Source organism: Bemisia tabaci, chromosome 7 (genome assembly GCF_918797505.1).
Source record: "Bemisia tabaci chromosome 7, PGI_BMITA_v3".
In the NCBI taxonomy this organism is placed as follows: Eukaryota; Metazoa; Arthropoda; class Insecta; order Hemiptera; family Aleyrodidae; genus Bemisia; species Bemisia tabaci.
The window spans coordinates 36,289,036-36,310,348 of record NC_092799.1 but is presented as its reverse complement, the minus strand read 5'-3'; the positions used below and the strand labels follow the sequence as shown (position 1 = coordinate 36,310,348).

The 21,313-nt window shown below is 37.8% G+C and overlaps 1 protein-coding gene across 1 annotated transcript; it reads left to right on the top strand.

Moving 5' to 3' along the window:
* Window positions 1-258: 258 nt before the first annotated feature.
* xit (ALG6/ALG8 family glucosyltransferase xit) lies at window positions 259-20,279 on the top strand. The gene is made up of 8 exons (XM_019044063.2): window positions 259-496; window positions 1,410-1,682; window positions 2,065-2,257; window positions 13,013-13,231; window positions 14,361-14,466; window positions 15,252-15,391; window positions 16,635-16,774; window positions 18,172-20,279. The coding sequence occupies exons 1-8, from the start codon at window positions 438-440 to the stop codon at window positions 18,590-18,592; spliced, it is 1,551 nt and encodes a 516-aa protein (XP_018899608.2). The 5' UTR covers window positions 259-437; the 3' UTR covers window positions 18,593-20,279.
* The last annotated feature ends 1,034 nt before the right edge of the window (window positions 20,280-21,313 follow it).

Sequence of the window (21,313 nt, the reverse complement as noted above, 5' to 3'; positions counted from 1 at the left end):
TTATATATTAATTATATATATATATTAATATATATTATTATTGTATATATTAATTATTATTATTGTATATATTATTATATATTATTATATATTATTATTGTATATATTATTATTATTGTATATATTAATTATATATTATATAATATTATAACGTATACTAATGTAATATCTTCGTCCATGACTCAGCAGTGAAAATTTGATATAGACAAAGGTTTGGCAATCTTCATCGTCATTCATCATTCATCATGGACTCATCGATGCTTTGTTTATCTAAACATAACCTCCACGTCTCCACAACCGCCAAGTGAACGTCAACACAACAATGCCCAGATTTTCATGGATTTCTGATAGATAAGTGCTTAAAAATCTATTTTTGCCGGTGATTTACACTTCCCAGGATGTTGTCCGTCAGTGTCGATCTCTAAAAATCCAGTACAATGATCCTTGTCATTTTCCTGACTGTAACCTGCTTCAAGTTGCTGTTGATGCCCTCTTAGTAAGTGCCCTGTTCACTCTTCTTGTAAATTTTTTAGCTTACAACTTTAAGCATTAATTTTAGCTGTGCTTTTTCCTTCCTCAATGATATCAACTGCATCTCAAGATAATCCTTTTATTTGCTCAGATTAGGGGTGCCAGAAAATGGGCCCCATGCACCATTCCGTCAATCCAAAACTTGCTGCTAGAAACGAGTGAGACTTGGTAGGAAAAGTTTTGTATTTGCGTAATGTATTTTGTTTTGTAATTACAGAAATTTAAAGGACATTTGATAAAATCTTCGAAGAAACAGGGATATTAACTGAGAGGAAAATGTGCTGTATGGTGGTGGGCAATCAGCAACTGGGGGCTCTCTGTATCCCTTTTTTTGAGGATTCAAAGTGGGGAGGGAACCAATTCTGGCAAGCACTGCTTGTATGTGCTAGGAACGGAAGCCGGCCTCACCCTCTGACAGCCGCAAATATCTGACAGGGGATCAAGAAGGCCACCCTTACTTAGTACACAGAAGATTGAGGCTCGTTTGATGGTCAGCAGCGTGCAAGTGGGTTCAGACCCAGACTAAAAACCTCTGCTCCTCCCCTTACCCTCCCACTCAGTCACAAGGACTGGTGGTTCTCCCGGCAAGAAATCCTGACCTGAAAATTCTGTATCCCTATACTGGTACCAACATCACTTAAATAAAGGATGGTGCAATTGAGCCTTCCCTTTTTATAGCCTGAAAGGAAAACTGTAGCCATTCATAATGATCAGTTAGGTACTGTCACTTATATTTTTAGTTGGAATTGTTTGTCAAAGGAAATTTGAGAGTCTGGATTTTTTAAATGCTTTTCCGAAGGGGCTGTTGATGCTCGTGTCAGCTTCTCCTGCATGAATCAATAGTACCTTTTAGTTTGACTCAATATTCTCGTATTCAGTTTGTCCACAGATTTTGAGGTTCATCGAAACTGGCTCGCAATCACTCACTCTCTTCCACTGAAGGAGTGGTACCATGCCAATCACTCAGAATGGACGCTCGACTATCCTCCATTATTTGCATGGTTCGAGTATGGGTTGTCCCAAGGGGCAAAGCACTTTGATGAGCAAATGTTGAATGTGACCAATCTCAACTATAAGTCTGAGGCCACTGTTGTTTATCAAAGACTGACTGTGATCTTCATGGACATTGTTCTAGCCATAGGAGTTAAAGAGTAAGTTCAAATGTCCCCATTTTTTCATCTCTAAAGGAGTTTTGCACAATTTTGTCAGGTCAGTCAATCAGAAGTAAAGAAGTTGACCTTTTGAAATAAATATTACACAGGCACTGTGTAATAGCGCTCCGATATAATAAAACAACCCCTAGCCCTAGTGTTTAAAAATGAATAAATTAAATGAATAATAAATAATTCTAATGTAAATTTTAATGCATTTTGACCAAATTGCATCATGAAAATCAGGGAATTTTACTAAATTGTGTCCGGGGAGTTAGGAGAATGTCAGGGAATTTCATTTTCTAAAGTCTGTGGCAACCCTGTGAATAATTTTGTAGAAATCCGAAAATGATTTTCAAAGCAAGTATGCTTTGTGTTACAGAATTGGATCATATCTCAACTCTAATAGACTGAAAAAAAGTAGCAAGTGGGGTTCACAATGGTGCTCACCTGTCGCAGTCCTCAATTTTTTAATGCTCATCAATGCTGGACTTTTATTTGTAGACCACGTCCATTTTCAATATAATGGATTCTTATTTGGAATTTTGCTTGTATCTATCACAAGAATATTACAGGTTTGTGTCCTCACTTTTATCATCTATCTCTAATGCAGGTCAAAATAAGGAAAAGATTTCAGACAGTGTCTCTTCCTCAAATATTTTTACTGCTGAATACGAAGCAATGTCCATTCTTCCTTATCTTGTTTGGATTTTTTGGGAAAGTAAATTTTTCCAGAAAAATGGGATGCTTGGAAAAAACCAAAGTCATTTTTGAATTCAGCAGCTAAGGATACTTAAGAGCAGAGTTGGGCGAAAAATTGACGCAATTAAATCGACTAACATTTCGATTGACCGAATAATTTGGGTATTAAAGTTGGCAACTAATCCGGAGACAAATAATTTAATCAATCGCCCCCCGGCAATTGACGAATAAATCGAGTGAGAAAATCGGCAACTAATTCGAAAAAAATAAATCGTCAATTGTCCCAAGACAATTGACGAATAATTCGAATTCTTAAATTTGGCAACTAATGTGAAAGGAAATAAGTTGATCAATCGCCGCATGACGATTGACGAATAAATCGGGGTTTTTAAACCGGCAACTAACCTAGCAGCAAATTAATCGTCAATCGTGCCATGACAATTGACGAATAATTCGAATTTAAATAATTGTCAATCGTCTCCTACGATTGAAGCAACCTTATGAGGATTCCCGTGGGAGTTTTCGGGAATTTTTCGGGAACGGAAAATTTTCTCGGGAACCGTCGTTCCCGTTACGTAACTTACTCGGGAATCTTCGATCCCGTCTCGTATCGGATGCATGAGAATAATATCGATGGATGTGAGATGATTCTGATTTCAATACCGCCATACTCCATGGCATGCTTGCGCCATGGGCACCATGGCACGCCGGCCGGCCACCGACCGACCGCGTTTCTTATCTCCCCTCAAAGCGTCCTTTCCTGGAGTCCGCCTCACATTCTCATTCAGCCTTCAATCGTGGGATCATTTTATACCTTTTTGACCGTTTGGAATCGTTTTGTTGTGAGAAGAGTTACAGTGCCTCCTCGCGTGGAACGAAACCAAAGAGGCGGATGACGGCGGGGACGGGATGAGAGACTTTCCCGAAAAATTTTCCCGGGAACCCTCGTTTCCATTACGTAGCTTATCAACCTTATCCGGGAATCATTGATCCCGCTTCGGGTGAAAATAATATCGATGGATGTCAGCTAGATGATCCGGACATCAATACCGCCATCGGCCATACTGCGTTGCGTACATGCGTACCTGCTTCGCGCCGCCGCCCGCCCGCGCCGGCCGGCCTTCCTTGCCGCGTCTGTTATCTCCCTTCATAGCTTCCCTTCCTGAAGTCTGTCTCGCATTCTCTTTCAGTCGGGCGTACATTTTACACCTTTATGACTGATTGCGTTGGACTGGTTTTGTTTTGAGAAGAGTAACAGTGCCGTCGCGTGAACCGAAACCTAGGTGAAACGGCACCTTATTATCCGGAGTTCCGGGCAAGTCGGCTCACTCACACCCGGTCCCCCCTCCTGGTCCACGCTTGCCGGCGTCTCTTATCCTCATTCACTTTGTTTTCCTTATATTGATTTTGTTTTCCCTCGATCACGGATACCTTTTCGATCGAGTGTCAACTCTGTCACCTTCGTCCGTCGATCGCATCGCTCGCGCCCCTCAGATTTCCGTTCGCTCCCTGCCCATTCCGTTCCTCTCTGACTCCCTCATCCTCATACTAATGAACTCGCCGCAGTTACTTCTCACGCATGAGTTTCGCATTCTTGATTGCCACCCTCACTTTTAGAATCTTGTCTGATAATGCCGGATTTTGCCTTACAATATTTTCGACCGCTTCAGTTTTAATTTTAAAAATCGTTTTCTCTAAAATAGGAGAGGTAACCGTTTCTTGCGCGGCATCTTCCGCTCCGTTAACCCCCCCCCCCCCTCCCCATTTTACGGTGTCTTTGGATAAATCTTTTTGTAGAAAGGACTCTAATAATTAAAGCAGACGTGCCCCGAACTTTTTAAGGAGCATGGTGTTCCACAAGTCCCGCCCCCCCCCCCCTCTAACTTTTGAACGGTCACAGATAGAAAAACGAAACTTTGGGAATATCTCTATCTCCAAGAGGGTGATATTTTAGGATGGGGGGTTAACATTTTTGCCCCTCCCTCAGGAAGGGCGGGGGGCCCCAACTTTTTTTTTTTCAAATGGTAACCCCTATCTTGTCATGGACAGAATAGGATGGAGACGCGTCACCTTGGAGGCCAAAGCCCACCCCGGGCTGTAGCGCCATTAGTAAGTAAGTAAGTAATCCCTATCTTGTGATACATCATTGAAAAGCGCATTAAAAATTAAGAATTTTGGCGCAAACCGCAGATCAATATCTTGATTTCTATCCGAGTTGTGATAGGTCAATGGTCAAATTTGACCTATTTTCAAAAAATCATAACTCCGGCTCAAATTATCGTAAAGAAAAAAATAAAACGGGAAAATTTACCAAATTGTGTTTGCTTTTAAGAAAAAATCACAGAAATCACTTCGAACTAATTTTAAAGGGGCGGGGGGAGGTCGGACCCCCAAATACGTCAATTTATAGGTCATTCGATTTTCCCACGGAATGAGCCAATTTCCCCTAACTTTGCCTCAACATTATCTCAGTAAGGTCAAAATCAGTTCAACATTACGTTTGCAAGTCCCCAAATTTCGGGATGAGTTCAAATAAACGAAATTTAAGGTGATTAAATTTGACCGTTTAAATTTCGTTTATTTGAACTTATCCCGAAATTAAAATTAGTTCGAAGTGATTTCTGTGATTTTTTCTTAAAAGCGAACACAATTTGGTAAATTTTCCCGTTTTATTTTTTTCTTTACGATAATTTGAGCCGGAGTTATGATTTTTTGAAAATATGTCAAATTTGACCATTGACCTATCACAACTCGGATAGAAATCAAGATATTGATCTACGGTTTGCGCCAAAATTCTTAATTTTTAATGCGCTTTTCAATGATGTATCACCAGATAGGAGTTACCATTTGAAAAAAAGAGAGTTGGGGGCCCCCCGCCCTTCCTGAGAGAGAGGCAAAAATGTTGACCCCCCCCCCCCCCTAAAATATCGTCCTCTTTGAGATAGAGACATTCCCAAAGTTTCGTTTTTCTATCTGTGACCATTCAAAAGTTAGAGGGGGGGGGGGAGCCGGACTTTTGAAACACCATGTATTAAAAACTCCTTACAAAGTTCGGGACATCTCTGCTCTGATTATTAAAGTCAAAAGTTAGAAGGGGGGGAGCAGGACTTTTGGAACACCCTGTATACATGTGGCTCTGTAGTTCCTGACGGAGATCGGAAATTATTTTTGGAAAGATTATTAGACTTCGAAAAATACACCTATATAATCATCCCCCCCCCCTCATCACATGTCCCAGCATCATGCGCTCTCAACAGTTATACTAGAACAATCAGAATCTTTGGTCTTGTTTAAACGTATGCTTTTGCCCTTCTTTCAACAATACTTAAACAGAGGCGGAGAATGTATATAGAATGTGCGAAAATACGGGATACACTGTTTCAACTTCTGAGCCGCTTGTATCTTCAGAGTTGAAGGCGAACTTAATTCTTCACTCCCGTTTTCAATTAATCAGATCTGATGGCAAGATGAGGGAGGGGGGGGGGGCTACATTCTTTCTTTTGCATTTATCTAAATGCCAATATCAGAATTGTTTTCTCCGGGGAGAATCGAGTAAAGGTTACCGAACGTTTCTTTGAGGAGGTCAGTAAAAAACTAAAAGTTAAAAATTGAAATGACTTGATTTTCAGACTCTAGCTACACTAAAATGCAGGATACGACAATTTCAACTCCCGAACCGGTCGGAATGCATTCGCAGGGTTGCAAGTTTAATCAATTTCGAAATCCCCCCTCTTTCCCTGACTTTTCTGTGTAGTTTTAATAAAGAGTTGCAAAATCAGGAGGTAAGCGCAAGGAGCCGTCATCCAATGCTCAAAAATAGTAGAGAGAAGAGACCTAAAGTAAGACCACACTTAATCAAGACCTTTCACCAGATTTCATCCGTAAAATACTGTAAAAAAAGGGTTGTATAAGATCGAAATCTTAACTATTCTCCGAGGAGCCTCCTTGAGTAGGGGAGGATAATTTGCGTAATACTGCCCTTCTCGATTACAAACGATACAGCTTGTCCTATCTCTAAACCTACCGCACGCCAATTAAAAGGGTCTCTGGAGGTGCCAAATGCCTCAGAACATTTTTGGCTGCATCTTGAGGGACTTTCCACGGCTAAAATACATATAGTATTTTTAAAGAAAACACGTACAAACGAAAAAGATTCTAAAAGGCAGGAGGAACCAAACATGTTGCTATTGTTGCCTTCTTAAAGATCCATAGAAACTCCTTGAGCAGGTTTTCAGTGGTGCCTCAAAAAATTTTGAGACAACTGCAGCCTGATGAATAGCTAGAATTGTCAAATGCCGTCATTTTAAACAACTACTAGGACTTTATTAGTTTTAATTCTTGAAGAAAAGCGCGAATCAAAGCACGGAATATTTAAGTAACTTCTCTAGAATATGTAGAGAGGTAACCTAAAGTTGTCTCCACTTGTGCTAACTGGTGCGATTTTTTTAAAATGAAGGTTTTTAGGAGAAACCGATCTATTTTTATGAAAAATAGATATCCAGCTGCTACCTTGTGTAGAATGAATCAGGATGGCTCGGAAAAAAATTGTAATTTGAGGGCTACAGTGCTCATGGAGTTTTCTAAAAAGTGGCACAGGCAAGAACTCTTAGTGCCAATTTTATGATACAGGAGAGGTTCAAAACGCTATAGAAATCAGTATTTTATAGGTCAGAAAATACCTATTAGAGTACTTACACAGTTTACGACGCTGTCAAAGTGACTTAATTTTTTTTTTCAATTATACTAAGTGTAGTTTATGATCCATACATTCAATTTTCACTCGAAAAAAAATTTTCCCCCAAGTTCAGAAAAACGAATTTTTACTAGTCAGAGCAGGGGTGCCCCAAATTCATTAAAGAGTTTTTGAATACTCGCAGCTCTGCTCTTTCCAATGATGAAGGAAAATGATCTTTGGAGAGAAATTTATAATCCAAAATATGCATATTTATAAGAGGGAGTACTCGTGGAGATCAGGGAAAACTTGAATCACCTATGAAAGTCAGGGAATTGGAAAACAATTTGGAGAGTCAGGGAAATTCTCAAGGCTGCGGCTTAACAGCTGAAACCTCCGTTGCACGCCGGCACCACACGTCAGCCTTGCCGAGTTTTCCAGAAGTTTTTCCCGTAAAGCGAGTGTCTAGGGTTCTAAATACGAGATTTGTGCGCTAGTTCAACATGAGGGGATCTAAATATTAACACCTTATCTGCTCTTAGTGGCGGATTCAGGGGGAGGGGGGGCATAATGGCACCCCCCCCCCCCCCCTGGTCGAAGAAGGTAAAAAAAGGAGGAAAGAGGATTGCTTGGGAGGTAGGGGAAGAAAAATTGCTCCTAGAAATTTACTGAAATGGTTTGTTTCCAAGAAACATTGTTTACTCTCATGATCCTATGCATTTTTGTCCATTTTTTATTAATACTGGATACCAAAGAAATGAGGGGCTTGGAAGACAAGGCAAATAAGAGCAATTTTTGAAAAATGTGAGGTGTAATTGATGTCAAGTAATACTAGTTTTCATGCATATTTTGTGAAAAATTCCTTCCCAAATTCAAATTTTTAAGCATCAAAAAGTCTATTTAAACTTTCTTTCCGCCATAAGGATCTATAATATTTTGACATTTCAAACACGTTTACCGAGATAGTAAAAACTACACTGATACGCCCTGTCGTCCAAGCCCCACAATGAGCAATATGGTACAATAAAATTATGCTAAAAGAGGTATTATTCGTAAATCTTCAACTTTCAAACAATGCACTAAGTACATGTTAAAACTGCTTGAAATTCACTCTGGCTGAGTCTATTTTGATAAAATTTTCAGAGGAGGCCTCCCGGTATCCCTTGCTTTGAGGAACGTCCCCTCGGATCCCCCCCTCCTCCTCCACTCGACATTAGCAAATCCCCCCCTTCCGAATAACTCTGGATCTGCTATGGTCTGCTCTTGATTATTGTTATCCACCCTCTCTTCTAATTTTTCTTATTCAGGCATAGAATCATTTACAATATTTCTAGACATGACAATTTTCCTGTTTGGGTTATTTGCAAGTATCAACCCCATGCATACATTTGCAGTGCTTCAAAGTTTTCATCATTAGTTTTAAAGTAACCTTTTCCTTTTTTTCTGTAAAAATTCAAGGAAATGTCAAATAATTTCAGCGCCAGATTTTTTAATGGGACAGTCCCATTTCTGTCGCTGAGAATTTTTTGAATCGTATAAGTTTGCTGAAAAACCATGTTTCTGCGTTTAAAACAGGATAGGATAGAGATTGTCAAACTGCGCAGTTTCGCAGTCACAGATATATCTTATGATTTTTAAAGAGACACCCCCCCCCCCCCACTTCTTGTGTAGGCAGTAATACATTCGAAGCATCAGTCAGTTTTTTTTTTATTTTTTATGTAACACGGGAGGTGGAAAGAGGGGCAGTAATAGATGGCAAAGATCGGGATGGTCGCAACTTATGAGGCGGCAGGACGGTGCGTGGCAACAGCCGAGACCATTCGTTTTTACAAAGAAAAGATAGTGAGCTTCAGCCGAACATTGGCGTGAGATCTTGCATGAGGAAGGAGACGGCAAGAGTAAGAAAGGGACTCGAGATAGTCGGCGTCCGAGAAGAGTTTCGGTCGAACGGAGGAGTGGATGAAGATTTCGAATGAGGAAGGGGATGCAAGCAGCAAGAATGAGGAAGGGAGATATAGTCGGCAGTAGCAGTACCGGCCGCGGCACTGAGATGAAAGGATCATGAAAAAATAGCGAGGCAAGGAGCACTGGAACACGGTAGGGGTCAAATCAAATACCGGACTGAAGGAAAGTCTAAATTCTGTGATATGAGGAGAACTAAATGGGGACGAGATAAGGACGGCTCAGGGTGCGAGGGTGTGCGTGAATGCATGCAATACGGGGGCCGACCATAGAGTTTGGATTCGATCGACATGAATTGATAGAAAAAGAAAAACGTGAACCGATCGACGTGATTAATCGACAAAATGCGATCGATTCACGGGTTTGTCGACCGATTCACGTTTTTATTTTTCGATCAATTTACGTCGATTGAATCGACACTGGTTTTTTTAATAATTTGTCGATCGAATCGACACTGGTTTTTTAATAATTTGTCGATCGAATCGATGTAGATAGATTTACGTCGATCGATTCACGTTTTTAATTTTTGATCGATTTATGTCCATCGAATCCATACCTACTCCGTATTGAGATTGGGAGGTACAGCAGCGGACATCTGATACGTCACAAATAATTAGTTACTAAATAATGGAGTGAATGCGATAACCGCATGTTGAATCAAAATTGATCGATCGCTCTGATAAAGTAACTGAAATAAATAGACGAGAATCGAGACATTGTCTTTTCATGGTTTGCATGGTTAAATTATTTTTTTGTTGTGGGAGGGGGGGGGGGAGCGAGTACATGGAATGATTTTCGGTAATTGTAAGTAAACAAAACACATGGTAATAATATAATTTAGAGACAGAGCTGCTACACTACGATACTTAATGCCGGTGCTTTTATTTCGATCGAAACGGGGGAAAATTATTGTGATCCATATGAAAATCCATCTGCAATGATTTGCTAAATATGCCAAATCTTGTTTCAACATTACAAATTAACATCCTAATCGTAGCGGCATTCGAAGCGAAACGGCGCGGCGTTTCGATCGAAACCATGTTTCAAAGCGAAACAGGTCTTTGAACGATGATCAAAAAAATCGATCGATCGTTTCGGGGACAGGCCTACTTGCATGAGAATGAGAGTTTGTAATTTTTGTGAAAACACGGTGACAACTTTTACCTATGATTTTTTAGAGAAAATCTGACGTCAAATACGGATTCAGCGCATCAAAATCGCAAGGGCTGATAGTTTTGAGTGTATTAATATCTAAACGGGAAGCCAGATCACCGACAAGTGAACTGGAATCATAATGCGACGGGCTAAGGTGACGATGAAAAGACGGTTGACTTCACACCACACTCGGACAAAAGGAAAAGGCAACCGTGATCGAAAGCAAAGCAACGATGAGGAAAACAAGGTGAATAAAGAGAGACCGGGATCCGGCGAGCGGGACCGGCCGGCCGGCCGGGTACAGGGTAAAGGAGGTGATACAGGTGAGCGAGCGCCGAGCGGGTCGTAGCGCATAGTGAATACCGTGCCCGAAAAGATAAGACCTGACGCGAGTGAGGCGCAGGGATGCCAATGTGGTCGTGGTTGACAGGAGGAGGCCACTGTCACTTAAAACACAACCAGTTCAATGCAAACGGTCAAAAAGGTCTAAAAACGGGCGTACGACTGAACGTCTGGCGGACTCCGTGGAGGGAAACATGGAAGCTAAAGGGAGATAAGAGACGCGGTCGGCGGCTGATGGCGCCGGCGCGGAGCAGATGCTTAACGCAGTGAGTGTCCGATAGCCGAGGAAATTTAAATTCATCTATTTTATTATCACCAGACTCTGAATTCACCAAGGTCCCCAGAAAATTTAGGTGCCGGGAATTCCCGAGAAAATATTTCGGGAACGTCCCCCTCTGTAAGCAAGTAATCTAATCACTGCGAGAGTGGATCAATCGCCAGTAATCGGAATGCATTTGAGAGTTGATATTATTTCAACTGTAAATTTTTTTCCAGGAAAGAAAAGAAAAAAAAAGAAAGAAAAAAAGAAAAAAAAATGCATTAATTGCTCGCTAAAACTAACGAATTATTTGGTCCCGATTATTTTTTTAAACTAACGACTCGCTGCTGACAACTAACGAATTATTCGGTTCCAATTAGTTGTCGAATTGACAAATTATTCGGCCCGATTAAATTGTAGATTTGACAACCACGAATTAATCGTTAGTTGTTTCCGACGATTGACGAATAATTCGGCCCCTATTAGTTGTCCGATTGACGACCTACGAATAATTTGGTCAGTTGTCAGTTGAGAACTAACGAATTATTCGGTCCCGATTAGTTTACCAAATAATTAGTAGACAAATTATTTTTCAATCGGCGCGCACAATTAGACAATTTATTTGCTCTCGATTATTTCACCAAATAATCAGGAGACGAATTATTTGTCAATCGGCATTCACGATTGAACAAATTATTCGTTTTTGGACGAATAATTTTAAAATAATTTTTTCCCAACACTGCTTAAGAGTGCACCTTTGATATGCCAGAACTATCCTGTTCTCTCCGACAGCAGAGTTTCCTTCCTCTGTTAAAAAATCTGCTCATGTTATCCTATTTTAATCCTATTGGATACTTCTTACTTGTTGGGATCCTATACCTGTTTTGCAAGCGAAAGGCAAGGTAAGGACTTTTTTTTGGTACCTACCTTTTGCCGCTGAAACAGAGACTGACCTTAGTTTTTTTTGTTGCCCGCCATTTTTTTTTTCTTTCTTTTTCAAAATAAAATTTTCGGACTCAGCTCTCAAAATCCATAAGGAATTTCTATCTCAGATCCTTACCTCCTGCCAGAAATCTAGTGTGTATTCGTGTAATTTATTACCTTCCATAAATGGAACTGTATTTATTAGAAGCATCTTTGTAAAAAAAAAAAAAAAAAAAATTAATTTTAAGGGGTCTCTGGCGACAAACGAAGAAAGATCAAAAAAAGTTGAAAGATGATAGAAAAAAGATGTTTTCTTAACTGTCTAAATTTTAAGTGTGAGGCCTAATAGACTGGCAAATCGATGTCATAAAGGTAAAGTAGAAATGATCTCTCTATCAGACATGGGTAGCTGTATATCAGAGAGTTTTGAAAAAATTTTGCACTACGAAGAGTATACGGTTTTTACTTTTGATTCATTTTTCATAGAATCATTCGAAGGACCCCGCACACTCCTTATGGGGATGTAAACCACGATCTATTTTTAATTTTTTTATTACTTTAAATTCGTCTATGGATGCTGTTCAAAATTCATCATTGTGCCAACTTTCTACAAGCCACCGTTTTTGCTCAATATGCCATTGAAGTTTTACTAATTTCCAGGACAGGCCGGCTGAAATCAAAACGCAGTGTGTGTCTGTCTGATAAGGACAATAGAGTAGGATAGAGAGAAAAAAACTGATTTGCATGATGAAATTAAAAGGCGTGTGAAATCCAAGATAAGACTGTCGCTGGGATGCTGATTGGTTTTCCTATCTACGTGATTTAAACTCATCTGACCAACCCAAATCGTACTTGAGTACAGCATTACCTTCATTTATGCAAGGAATTATTGAAAACAAATTTGTGGATTGTGCGAAAACGGTAGCTTGTAGAAAGTTGACGCAATTATGACTTTTGATCAGCATCCATAGCCAAATTTAAAACAATTAAAAAATTAAAAATGGTACACGACCCCATAAGGAGTGTGCAGGGTCTTTTACTGCTCTATTTAAAAATTGCCCTCAACATTTCCTTTAGCTGCCTGTGATCTCTTTGTGTGCATGCCGAAAAAATTTCTAATAGCATAAAGGAAAATCCCTGAAATTTTAAAGGATATCCGTTGCTTTTTTCATGATTGACCGTATGAAATAATGCTTTTTTTTTTTCAAAAAATTACTTTTCACAAAACTGTTCTCTTGCCAATTGAGTGTCCTATCTCTTGTCTACCACTCGTTCATCTTCCTTGTTCATATTTTAATAAATACATTATTTCAGGGGCGAATTCCAGAAGGTGCATTTTGGTTTGCTGTACTATTAAACTTGAAGCACATCTTCATGTACATTGCTCCAACTTACTTTATCTATCTCTTGAGGAATTACTGTATATCAGGGAAATCTTTGCAGTTATCGCGGCTAATGTGCCTCGGTATTATTGTGATAGCTGTGTTTAGCGTTTCGTTTGGACCCTTTATACTACTAGGACAGCTTTCTCAAGTAAGTCATCATTTTATAGAGTAATTTAGAAACTAGGTCAAAGGATATTTGTCCACAAGGACCATTTTTGTCCCTAAAATTAGCTGCAAATTAAAAGTACTTATATTAAATGTTTATTCGGCAAATTTCACTTTTCATCATCAACGCACTATGATGTTGGCGCAGTTGTGAAGTTATTTCACATGAGTAAGGGTGTATCGGGTAGTTAGGTCTCCTCCTTTTTTACCCGAAGTTAGCTAATTTTTTATGTAAGTGCCGCAATTATTTGAGCATAAGCAAGGATTTGCCTTTTTCCCTTTTAAGTATGTTATGAAGTGCATGATAAAAAATAATATTTATCAAAATCATCAGCAGGCGACCTTTCACTCATGCGTAACAATTAACTTTTGTAACTGTCAGGAAAAGAAAATAATTAACCACAGATTGTGACTTACTCCTAATAATTTAAAATACAAATATGTTTAAATTCTGTTCTCAATTAAAGCATGTTGTACATGCTGCACCAATGTGAGTTTTTAGAGGATTGGTTGATGGCTTGTTGGTTTTTAAACTTTTACTGGAATTTTAAATGCATCAACCAAATGCATTGGTAACTTTGTTCAGAGAGAAAGTGCTACTTTATGTGAGTTTTCACTATTCTTAAACAGTTTCTTCCAATCCCAAAAATATATATCGACGGTGTAAGTCGGCAATCACATAACTCGGTTTGCGACGTCTCAGACTTCCTGTCATACTTTATTTTTTAAACTACTCCACGGCAATTCTTTAAAACTGCCGTGATTTTTCCTCTCAATGGGAAGAAAATTCTGCATGAACTTCAAGGAATGAAGTCAATTTGTTCTCCTTTAAAAAAATAACATATAGGCGGAGATTTTCAGACATTGTAAACGAGTTATGTGATTGCCGACTTACATCGTCGATATGTTGTACTTATGGCTTTTTTGGATGTATTTTGGCCTCAAAATTCGATATGCACCTCTTATAATACACTCCCGAGGTGAACAGCTACTTGCTGCGGCATTGATTGTTTGAAATCAGTCAAAGTAAAACTTGGAAGCATCGTAAATTGAAAAAAATACCCAGATTCGCCACATTACAAATCTAATTCATCTATTTGTCTACTTTACAGGTGCTTTCAAGATTATTCCCTTTCAAGAGAGGCTTGTGTCATGCATACTGGGCACCCAACTTTTGGGCTCTTTACAATCTAGCAGATAAAATTTTATATTTTGCAGGTATTTCCTCTGTTAATTTGCTAATGTTTCATGTTAAATCATTGTTTTAGTTGACTGAATTTTTGGTGAACTTTGTTGACAACAGTTTAATCAGCCATTCATACACATTTTTTTAAAGTATTACACTGATAAAGTTATAGTGGAGAAAGTTTTATACTTCATTTTCTGGAAAAGTAAACTGTCAAAAAGTGCAACCTAGAATTATAATGGCGTGATATCAGGTCCGGTGATAATAGAGATTTTTCATAATTTTGGGAAAACACAAAACATTTTTAAGGTTTTTTTTTTTTTTTTTTCCCCACAATATAAACGCTGCCTAATCCTTAATCTTTAAACCTCAATTTAACTTCAAACTTGAAGAAACTTCAGCCATTGTTTTGACCTCTACTTCTAAATATGTCCAGACTTAAACCGGTATCCCTACTGAGGGCCCAAATGCCATAGTCCAAGTCTTGAGGAAAACAGGGAAAACTGCAATCTGGCGTTCGCTTAATCTTTCGAGCCCCAAGAATGTATGTGTCTGAAGAAAACGTATTAAAACTGGGCTCAAAAGATTGAATGCACGCCAAATGGCACACCTCTTGAATTTCTTGAGACTTGGAATTCTATGCTTGACCTGTGGAATATTGGTTCAAAAATTGTCCAAAAACACATTTTTGCTACAGGAGATTATTTCTGATTAGCATTGTTATGATGTAGCTTCCCCTAGATTTTCTAGGCCAAATCAATTGTTTTTTTCTTTATTTAGTGTTCATTTTATGAACATGTTTTTGTTACCCTTGCAGGTAGGAAATTAAATTTACTTGACAGCACAGCCAGTCCGAGTGCATCAATGACTGGTGGGTTAGTTCAAGAATATAGTCATGCTGTTTTACCGAACGTTTCGCCTGTAATCACTTTCATCTTAACTGTTTTAGCTAGCTTTGTAAGTGACTCATTTTTCTCTTAATCTTATGCATCGCTTATTAGGTATAGAATTACTGTCTGTTAACTAGCATGAAAAATACAGACTTATTGATTAGATAAATTGTACAAGTTTTTCTGCATTGAAAGCAGTGAACTTTCCATTCATTTTTCCCCAACGAACAAATTCTTGTGACAACATCCTGGTTTTTGATTGGTTAAAAAGCTTGTCTTTTCTGGACTAATCAGAGGCCTGATAAGTCCTGTGAATGGAAAATATAGAGGGATATTGTACAGTCCTTATGCCAATGAAAGCAGGAGGTAAAAAAAGGAGAAACCTTAAGTAGTCTTTGAAAGTCTATTAAGTTAGTTAGACCTTTTATTGATTTTTGTCTTTTGATATGTAAACACTGAAATGAAGTACTGAAAAGAATGAGCATACATTTTTAGCGGAGACTCTAAATCAAACATATCAAGTTGTCGAACAGTTTAAAAGAACACTTTGTCACCAATGGACCACTAGACAAGGTACGAATTTAAGCATTCTGATACATGCATCTTAACCAGAATTTCACGTAGAACACGATTCGCGCAACGAAAATTACTGAAACCAACTCCTAACGAAGCCATTAACATTTTTATTTCACATTGGTTACGAGGAATTTGAACTGCCCGCTCTCAAGAAACTCAAAGCTCTACGTGAGTCAAATCGCGCACTATAACGGTTTCAGCAATCTTCTTAATCGAGCAATGTTCATTTCCCACCATGTGTTTTTCAAACTATAAGTAATTTGCTATCGCTGAGCCTAAGTGTCAAGATTGAGGTTGCCAGATTTTTTTATCGCAGAGAACGTTCATGATAACGTTTACGAGCGATATGAATCACGTAGAGCATCGAGTTTTCATGAGCGGGTGGTTTGAATTCACGCACCAAGAATCATCAATATCCTCGGAAGGAGTTGATTTCGGTAATTTTCGTTGTACGCATCGTTTTTTACGTGAAATTTTAGTGAAGAAACATGTATCAGAATGCTGAAATTCGTACCTTGTCTAGTAGTCTATTTTAAAAAATTTTGACTCACTCCATCATGACCTTTTTCAGACAGTTGTTGTGAAGTATCCGTATCCCTCAGTGCTGTCAACTGACCGACTGTGATCACTACTTTGGTACTCATCCTTTCTCCAATGTTACCAACTTTTAATGCCTTTGATGCTTCAAAATCCTCTTACAAAGGAATAACTGCATGACCTCTATCTTGTTTCAGCCGAATTTAATGAAATTATGGGTGAGTCCTGGGAATCCTCTACACTTTGTGCGATCTCTAATTTTATGTGCTTTCACCTCTTTCATGTTTGGCTGGCATGTTCATGAGAAAGCTATTCTAATGGTCATCGTACCCATGACGTAAGTTTACCATAAGTATTATCTTTAAGTAAAAATCATCCATTCAAATATCATAAAAAAAAGTTGATTGAATGATTGAACCTTTTAGATTTTTATTTCTGTTTGCAACTTATTTTCATGAATAGCACTATGAATGCCATGAGATAGAAGACTTCTCGGTTTCTTGCCTGGCTGTAAAATCGTGGGAGAAAACTTTTGGATACTCATTTTGAATGATTGAAAGCCTTGTCCTTTGATAGTTAGGCCTCCATTTACCTATTAAGGCTTGAGCTCTAGGTGCACTCTTCCAATTAATCGCCTCTGTTTTTAATTGTTTTGTTGTGAATTGCTCATAAGCAGTGAAGGCACAGTTATTCCTGTTATCATAAAATCACATACATGCACGCATGCAATACATTAGGTTAAAATTTCAAGCAAGAAATGTAGTCGGATTAGCCAAAAATAAGTACAAAGAAAGGCCCAGTAACCCAGGCCTAGGATTGTACTGAAAGGAATGTTGAGTTTTATTTTTTAAAGTTTCAAAATGTTGTTAACTTATTCTCCTATTTTCTTTCTTCGAAACGTTGATTGTGGTGAAATTGAGCTGTTTAGTATTGATACTCAAGATATTGTTGGATTCATAACATATGGGGCACACAAAATTGATTGCAAATTAATAAAAATGGAAGCACCAAGTTTCAACTCAAAAATGATACAATTAGTGGCTGTCGTAATTTTAAATTTTTCCTCACTTCAGTATCATAGGTGAAATATCAGACAAGGTGCAAGTATGTATAAGCATTATGATACTCTCCAAAATTTCACATAAAACTTGATGTGCACAAAACAATTACCGTAAGTAAATCTTAACAAAGAAATTAACGTTTTTTTATGCATGAATTCTAACTTTCCACCCATAGAAGAAAAAAATAATCTACTTGATTTAAATTGCACATTAAACGTTACCATAACAGTTTCAGTGGTATAAAAATATGGCAACCTTAATCTTGGCGCTTTAGCTCAGCTATTGCCTGTTGCTTACACTCTGAACAACACATGGCAGGAAAGAAACACTACTTATAGAAAAGTCTCCCAAAACCGTTGTAAAGCGCGATTTGATTTAAGTAGACTCTTGTTTTTCTTGTGAGTGGGAAATTCAAAGTATTCGTTACCAATTCTAAGTGAAAACGTTATTATCTTGGTTTGAAGTTAATATCCGTTATTTGTCGCGCGAATCATGTTCTGCAAAAATTCTAAGAAGGAAGTATATCTAAGAATGCTTAAATTTGTACTTAATCTAATAGTTCATTAGGTAAATATAGCATCATGTTTCATGATGAAAAAGTACATTGGAAATTAAAGTTTCAGTCTCAGGAATGTAATATTACAACTTATGAAATTTTTTTTTACCATTTCAGATTGATGTCTATAGTTTGGAAGAAGGAAGCATCTCTGTTTCTTCTTACATCAACAGTCGGCTACTATTCTTTATTGCCCCTACTATTCGAACCATTTGAACTGCCGATCAAAGTCATCATTCTAGTCACTAATTTAATATACAGCTACGCCAACCTCTCCCAGCTGTTTCACATGCAGCGCAGCGTTCTCTGTCTCCCCCTTCTCACTAAGCTAGAGTCTATATACATATTCGGGCTAGTCCCACTCTTTTTATATGAATCAGTCTTTCATCCGATATTGAAACTTGACCAATCATATCCGTTCCTACCTCTTCTGTTAACCTCCGTTTATTGCTCATTAGGCTTGATGTATTGTTGGATAAATTACTATAGGCACTTTTTGCTCATTCAAAAAGTTAACTACAAGAAAAAAGCTCACTAACTCGGTAGACTGACAAATACAATCGAACTGCTCAGATCTGTGCCTGAGCAATGCTTTAACTTCACAGAACCTCATGTGCTAAATCTAATTGAGGTATTCAGTAAAGAGTGCCAGTCATACGTATGCTTCATACATTGTTACAGTCTTGATTCCTATTGCATCTTTGCCTCTTGCAAAAACTTTCAAAAATATTTTTGGCTCCTAAAATTTGGGGTGAAGCCAGAACTCTGCTCCTGAGTGAAATCAAACTGTGCAGGTAGCCACGTGGATCAAAATTGCCCCGAAAACTTAATTCTTCAAGATTCATTCTTTATATTTACTCCTCAAATTGCAGAAGTTTGCCGTGCAAAAGAGCCTGTAATTTATGTGAACGTGCATAGTGTTTTTTTTCTGTTGAAGTCTCCTGAGGAAGAGAGTACATTGCAGGTTGAAATGCGTAGGAATATTTCCGCTAGGCTCTCAACTTGATTTCCAAATAGCTATTTACAGTACCAGTGGCTCGTCCCGTAAGGATGCCAAGAAAGTACTGCTTTCTTAAATCTAGGAGAAACAAATTATTTTTATATTCTTAATACTTAAAAATATTTTTACATTTCAACAAAAAAAGATGGAGCATTTTGAAAAATTTTTAGGATCAACTAATGTGTTTTTTCTTTTGGCGTAATGCACTGCAAAGCAAGTAATGAGTGTAAATTACCAACCACTCTTTTTCACACAGGAAGCTATCTTGTCAGTGTTTTGTTTTTTTTGACCATCATACCGTATCGTTTGGAAATGAGCATTTTTACTAATTGAATTGTCTTTTTTTGTACTTTTTCAAAAGAAATATTGACCTTTGTCTTTCTATTCTCTCAAAGTCACAGAGCTCAAATTTTTCTCCAACATGGTAGGATTTTAAAAATTTGTTGATCGATCATGGCAATATTTACCAAATAAACGATCTTCCAAGTTCGTTTCTTTGCAATAACTTACCCCAGACATATGCCCACTATGCAAAATAATGGGATAGTTCTTGTACTGACTCCTGGAGCTCTTATTGTTGTCTTTGAAAATGACATCTTAGAGTCGAGTGAGAGTGTGCATTTTATTAGTCAAATTCAAGATCACAAGTCTGAGGTTGTGATAGCATGTTGCTGTCCACATTGGGCTCATGGGCTTGACACCAAGGTTTTCCGGTTGCGCGGTGTCAGGCTTACGAGACTTGCGCCAGCAAACTAACAGCGACTACTTGCAGGCTGTGATTCAAGATTTTTTTGACCCTAGTTTTAGTCTGTTTTTGATTGCTCTCAAAAGTTTGCCCTTTTTAATGTGTTTTTCCAGCGCCACTAGAACATGTACGCAATTCAGGGAAAACTAGGAAATGTCAGGGAACTGTAAAAAATGAGGGCATCCTAGGAAATGACGAAATCAACAAGGAAAAAATAGTTAAATCACTTCCATTTGCCTTCTTGAATGTGTTTCAAAGAACAAATTTTTCATAGAAAACTACTTGAAATTGTATCTTTTCTAGCGCCCTGCGTGTCCTCAAATGGCAAGGAATTTTACCAAAATGTGTCCCGGAAATGTCAATCTGGAGATTTTATTTTCTAAATTCTGTGGCAACCCTGAATACAACGTTGGCATACCTGGTGCCGAACAAATATTACATTGATGAATTAATAAATTCTAAAGCTACACAGCACCGTTATCTGAGGAAGTTGTTGATGTATTTCATTCTGTTTTGGGAGCTCAATCTAAAAAAATAGGACAATCATGCATGAACAACACCTTAACATTCTTTTAAAATTTGCTCTTGGTTTTTTCAAAAGAAGACCCAGTTTAATCTCATCCTCCAGTCAGGATGACCCATTATAACAATTCTGATTGATGGGTACTTGAACTCAAGTTGTATCTTATCATGTCATGTTATTTGACATTTTCCCAGTTTTGATGTCAAAGTACAAGTTGCATCGGACCAGTGTCCTAATTTTAGATCATTGAATCCACCTCTTAAGTTCATGAAATATTTTTTTTTATGAAGCTTTGAAATCATTGAAGCAGTAAGCTCAATCATCGCTGAAGTAACATAAATGCTTCATAGTTGCTCAGATTGAAGGAGTTTAACAAGCTTTTGTGATTTATGATGTTGCTCAGACCTTGCATTTTATGTTGTATTTCTAATAAATTGGATTACCCAGAGAGAGTCCAATAAGTCCTCGGCACTTTACAGAGGTTCAATTACACGATGTGTAATGTATTTAAATTCTGATGTGTTTATCATTGTAAAATAATCAGTTGTTGATGTTTTTGAAAATATTGGAGGCAACTAATGTTTATTTTTCCTCTTTCTCTTAAATTTTTTGATAGGAAAATTTACTTTATTAGTTAAAAGTAGTACATAAATTTGAGAGGTACGTTCTTGCTGTTTTGTTGAGGTGAGATTTTTATGATTTATAAGTATAGATTTATAAATTAATTATATTTCTAAAAATTTGCACAGCGTGCCTTTTTTTTATAAATAACATTTTAAAGAAAAGAGATCTCAATCTAGTTCAAATTAAAAAAGAAAAAATAAAAAACAAACATATTGGCTGTTTTATTTCTTTGAAAGCAAAATACCATTTTTTTTTTTTTTTTTTTTTTTTTTTTTTTTTTTTTTTTTTTTTTTTTTTTTTTTTTTTTTTTTTTTTTTTTTTTAATGGGTGGGTGTGTGTATGTAAGTTGCAGAATTTAAGTTCTTCA

Coding starts and splice junctions, on each gene's coding strand:
- xit (XM_019044063.2), top strand. CDS start 438: ATGATCCTTGTCATTTTCCTGACTGTAACCTGCTTCAAGTTGCTGTTG. Junction 2,258..13,012: donor CTATCACAAGAATATTACAG/GTTTGTGTCCTC, acceptor ACATTATTTCAG/GGGCGAATTCCAGAAGGTGC. Junction 14,467..15,251: donor TAAAATTTTATATTTTGCAG/GTATTTCCTCTG, acceptor TTACCCTTGCAG/GTAGGAAATTAAATTTACTT.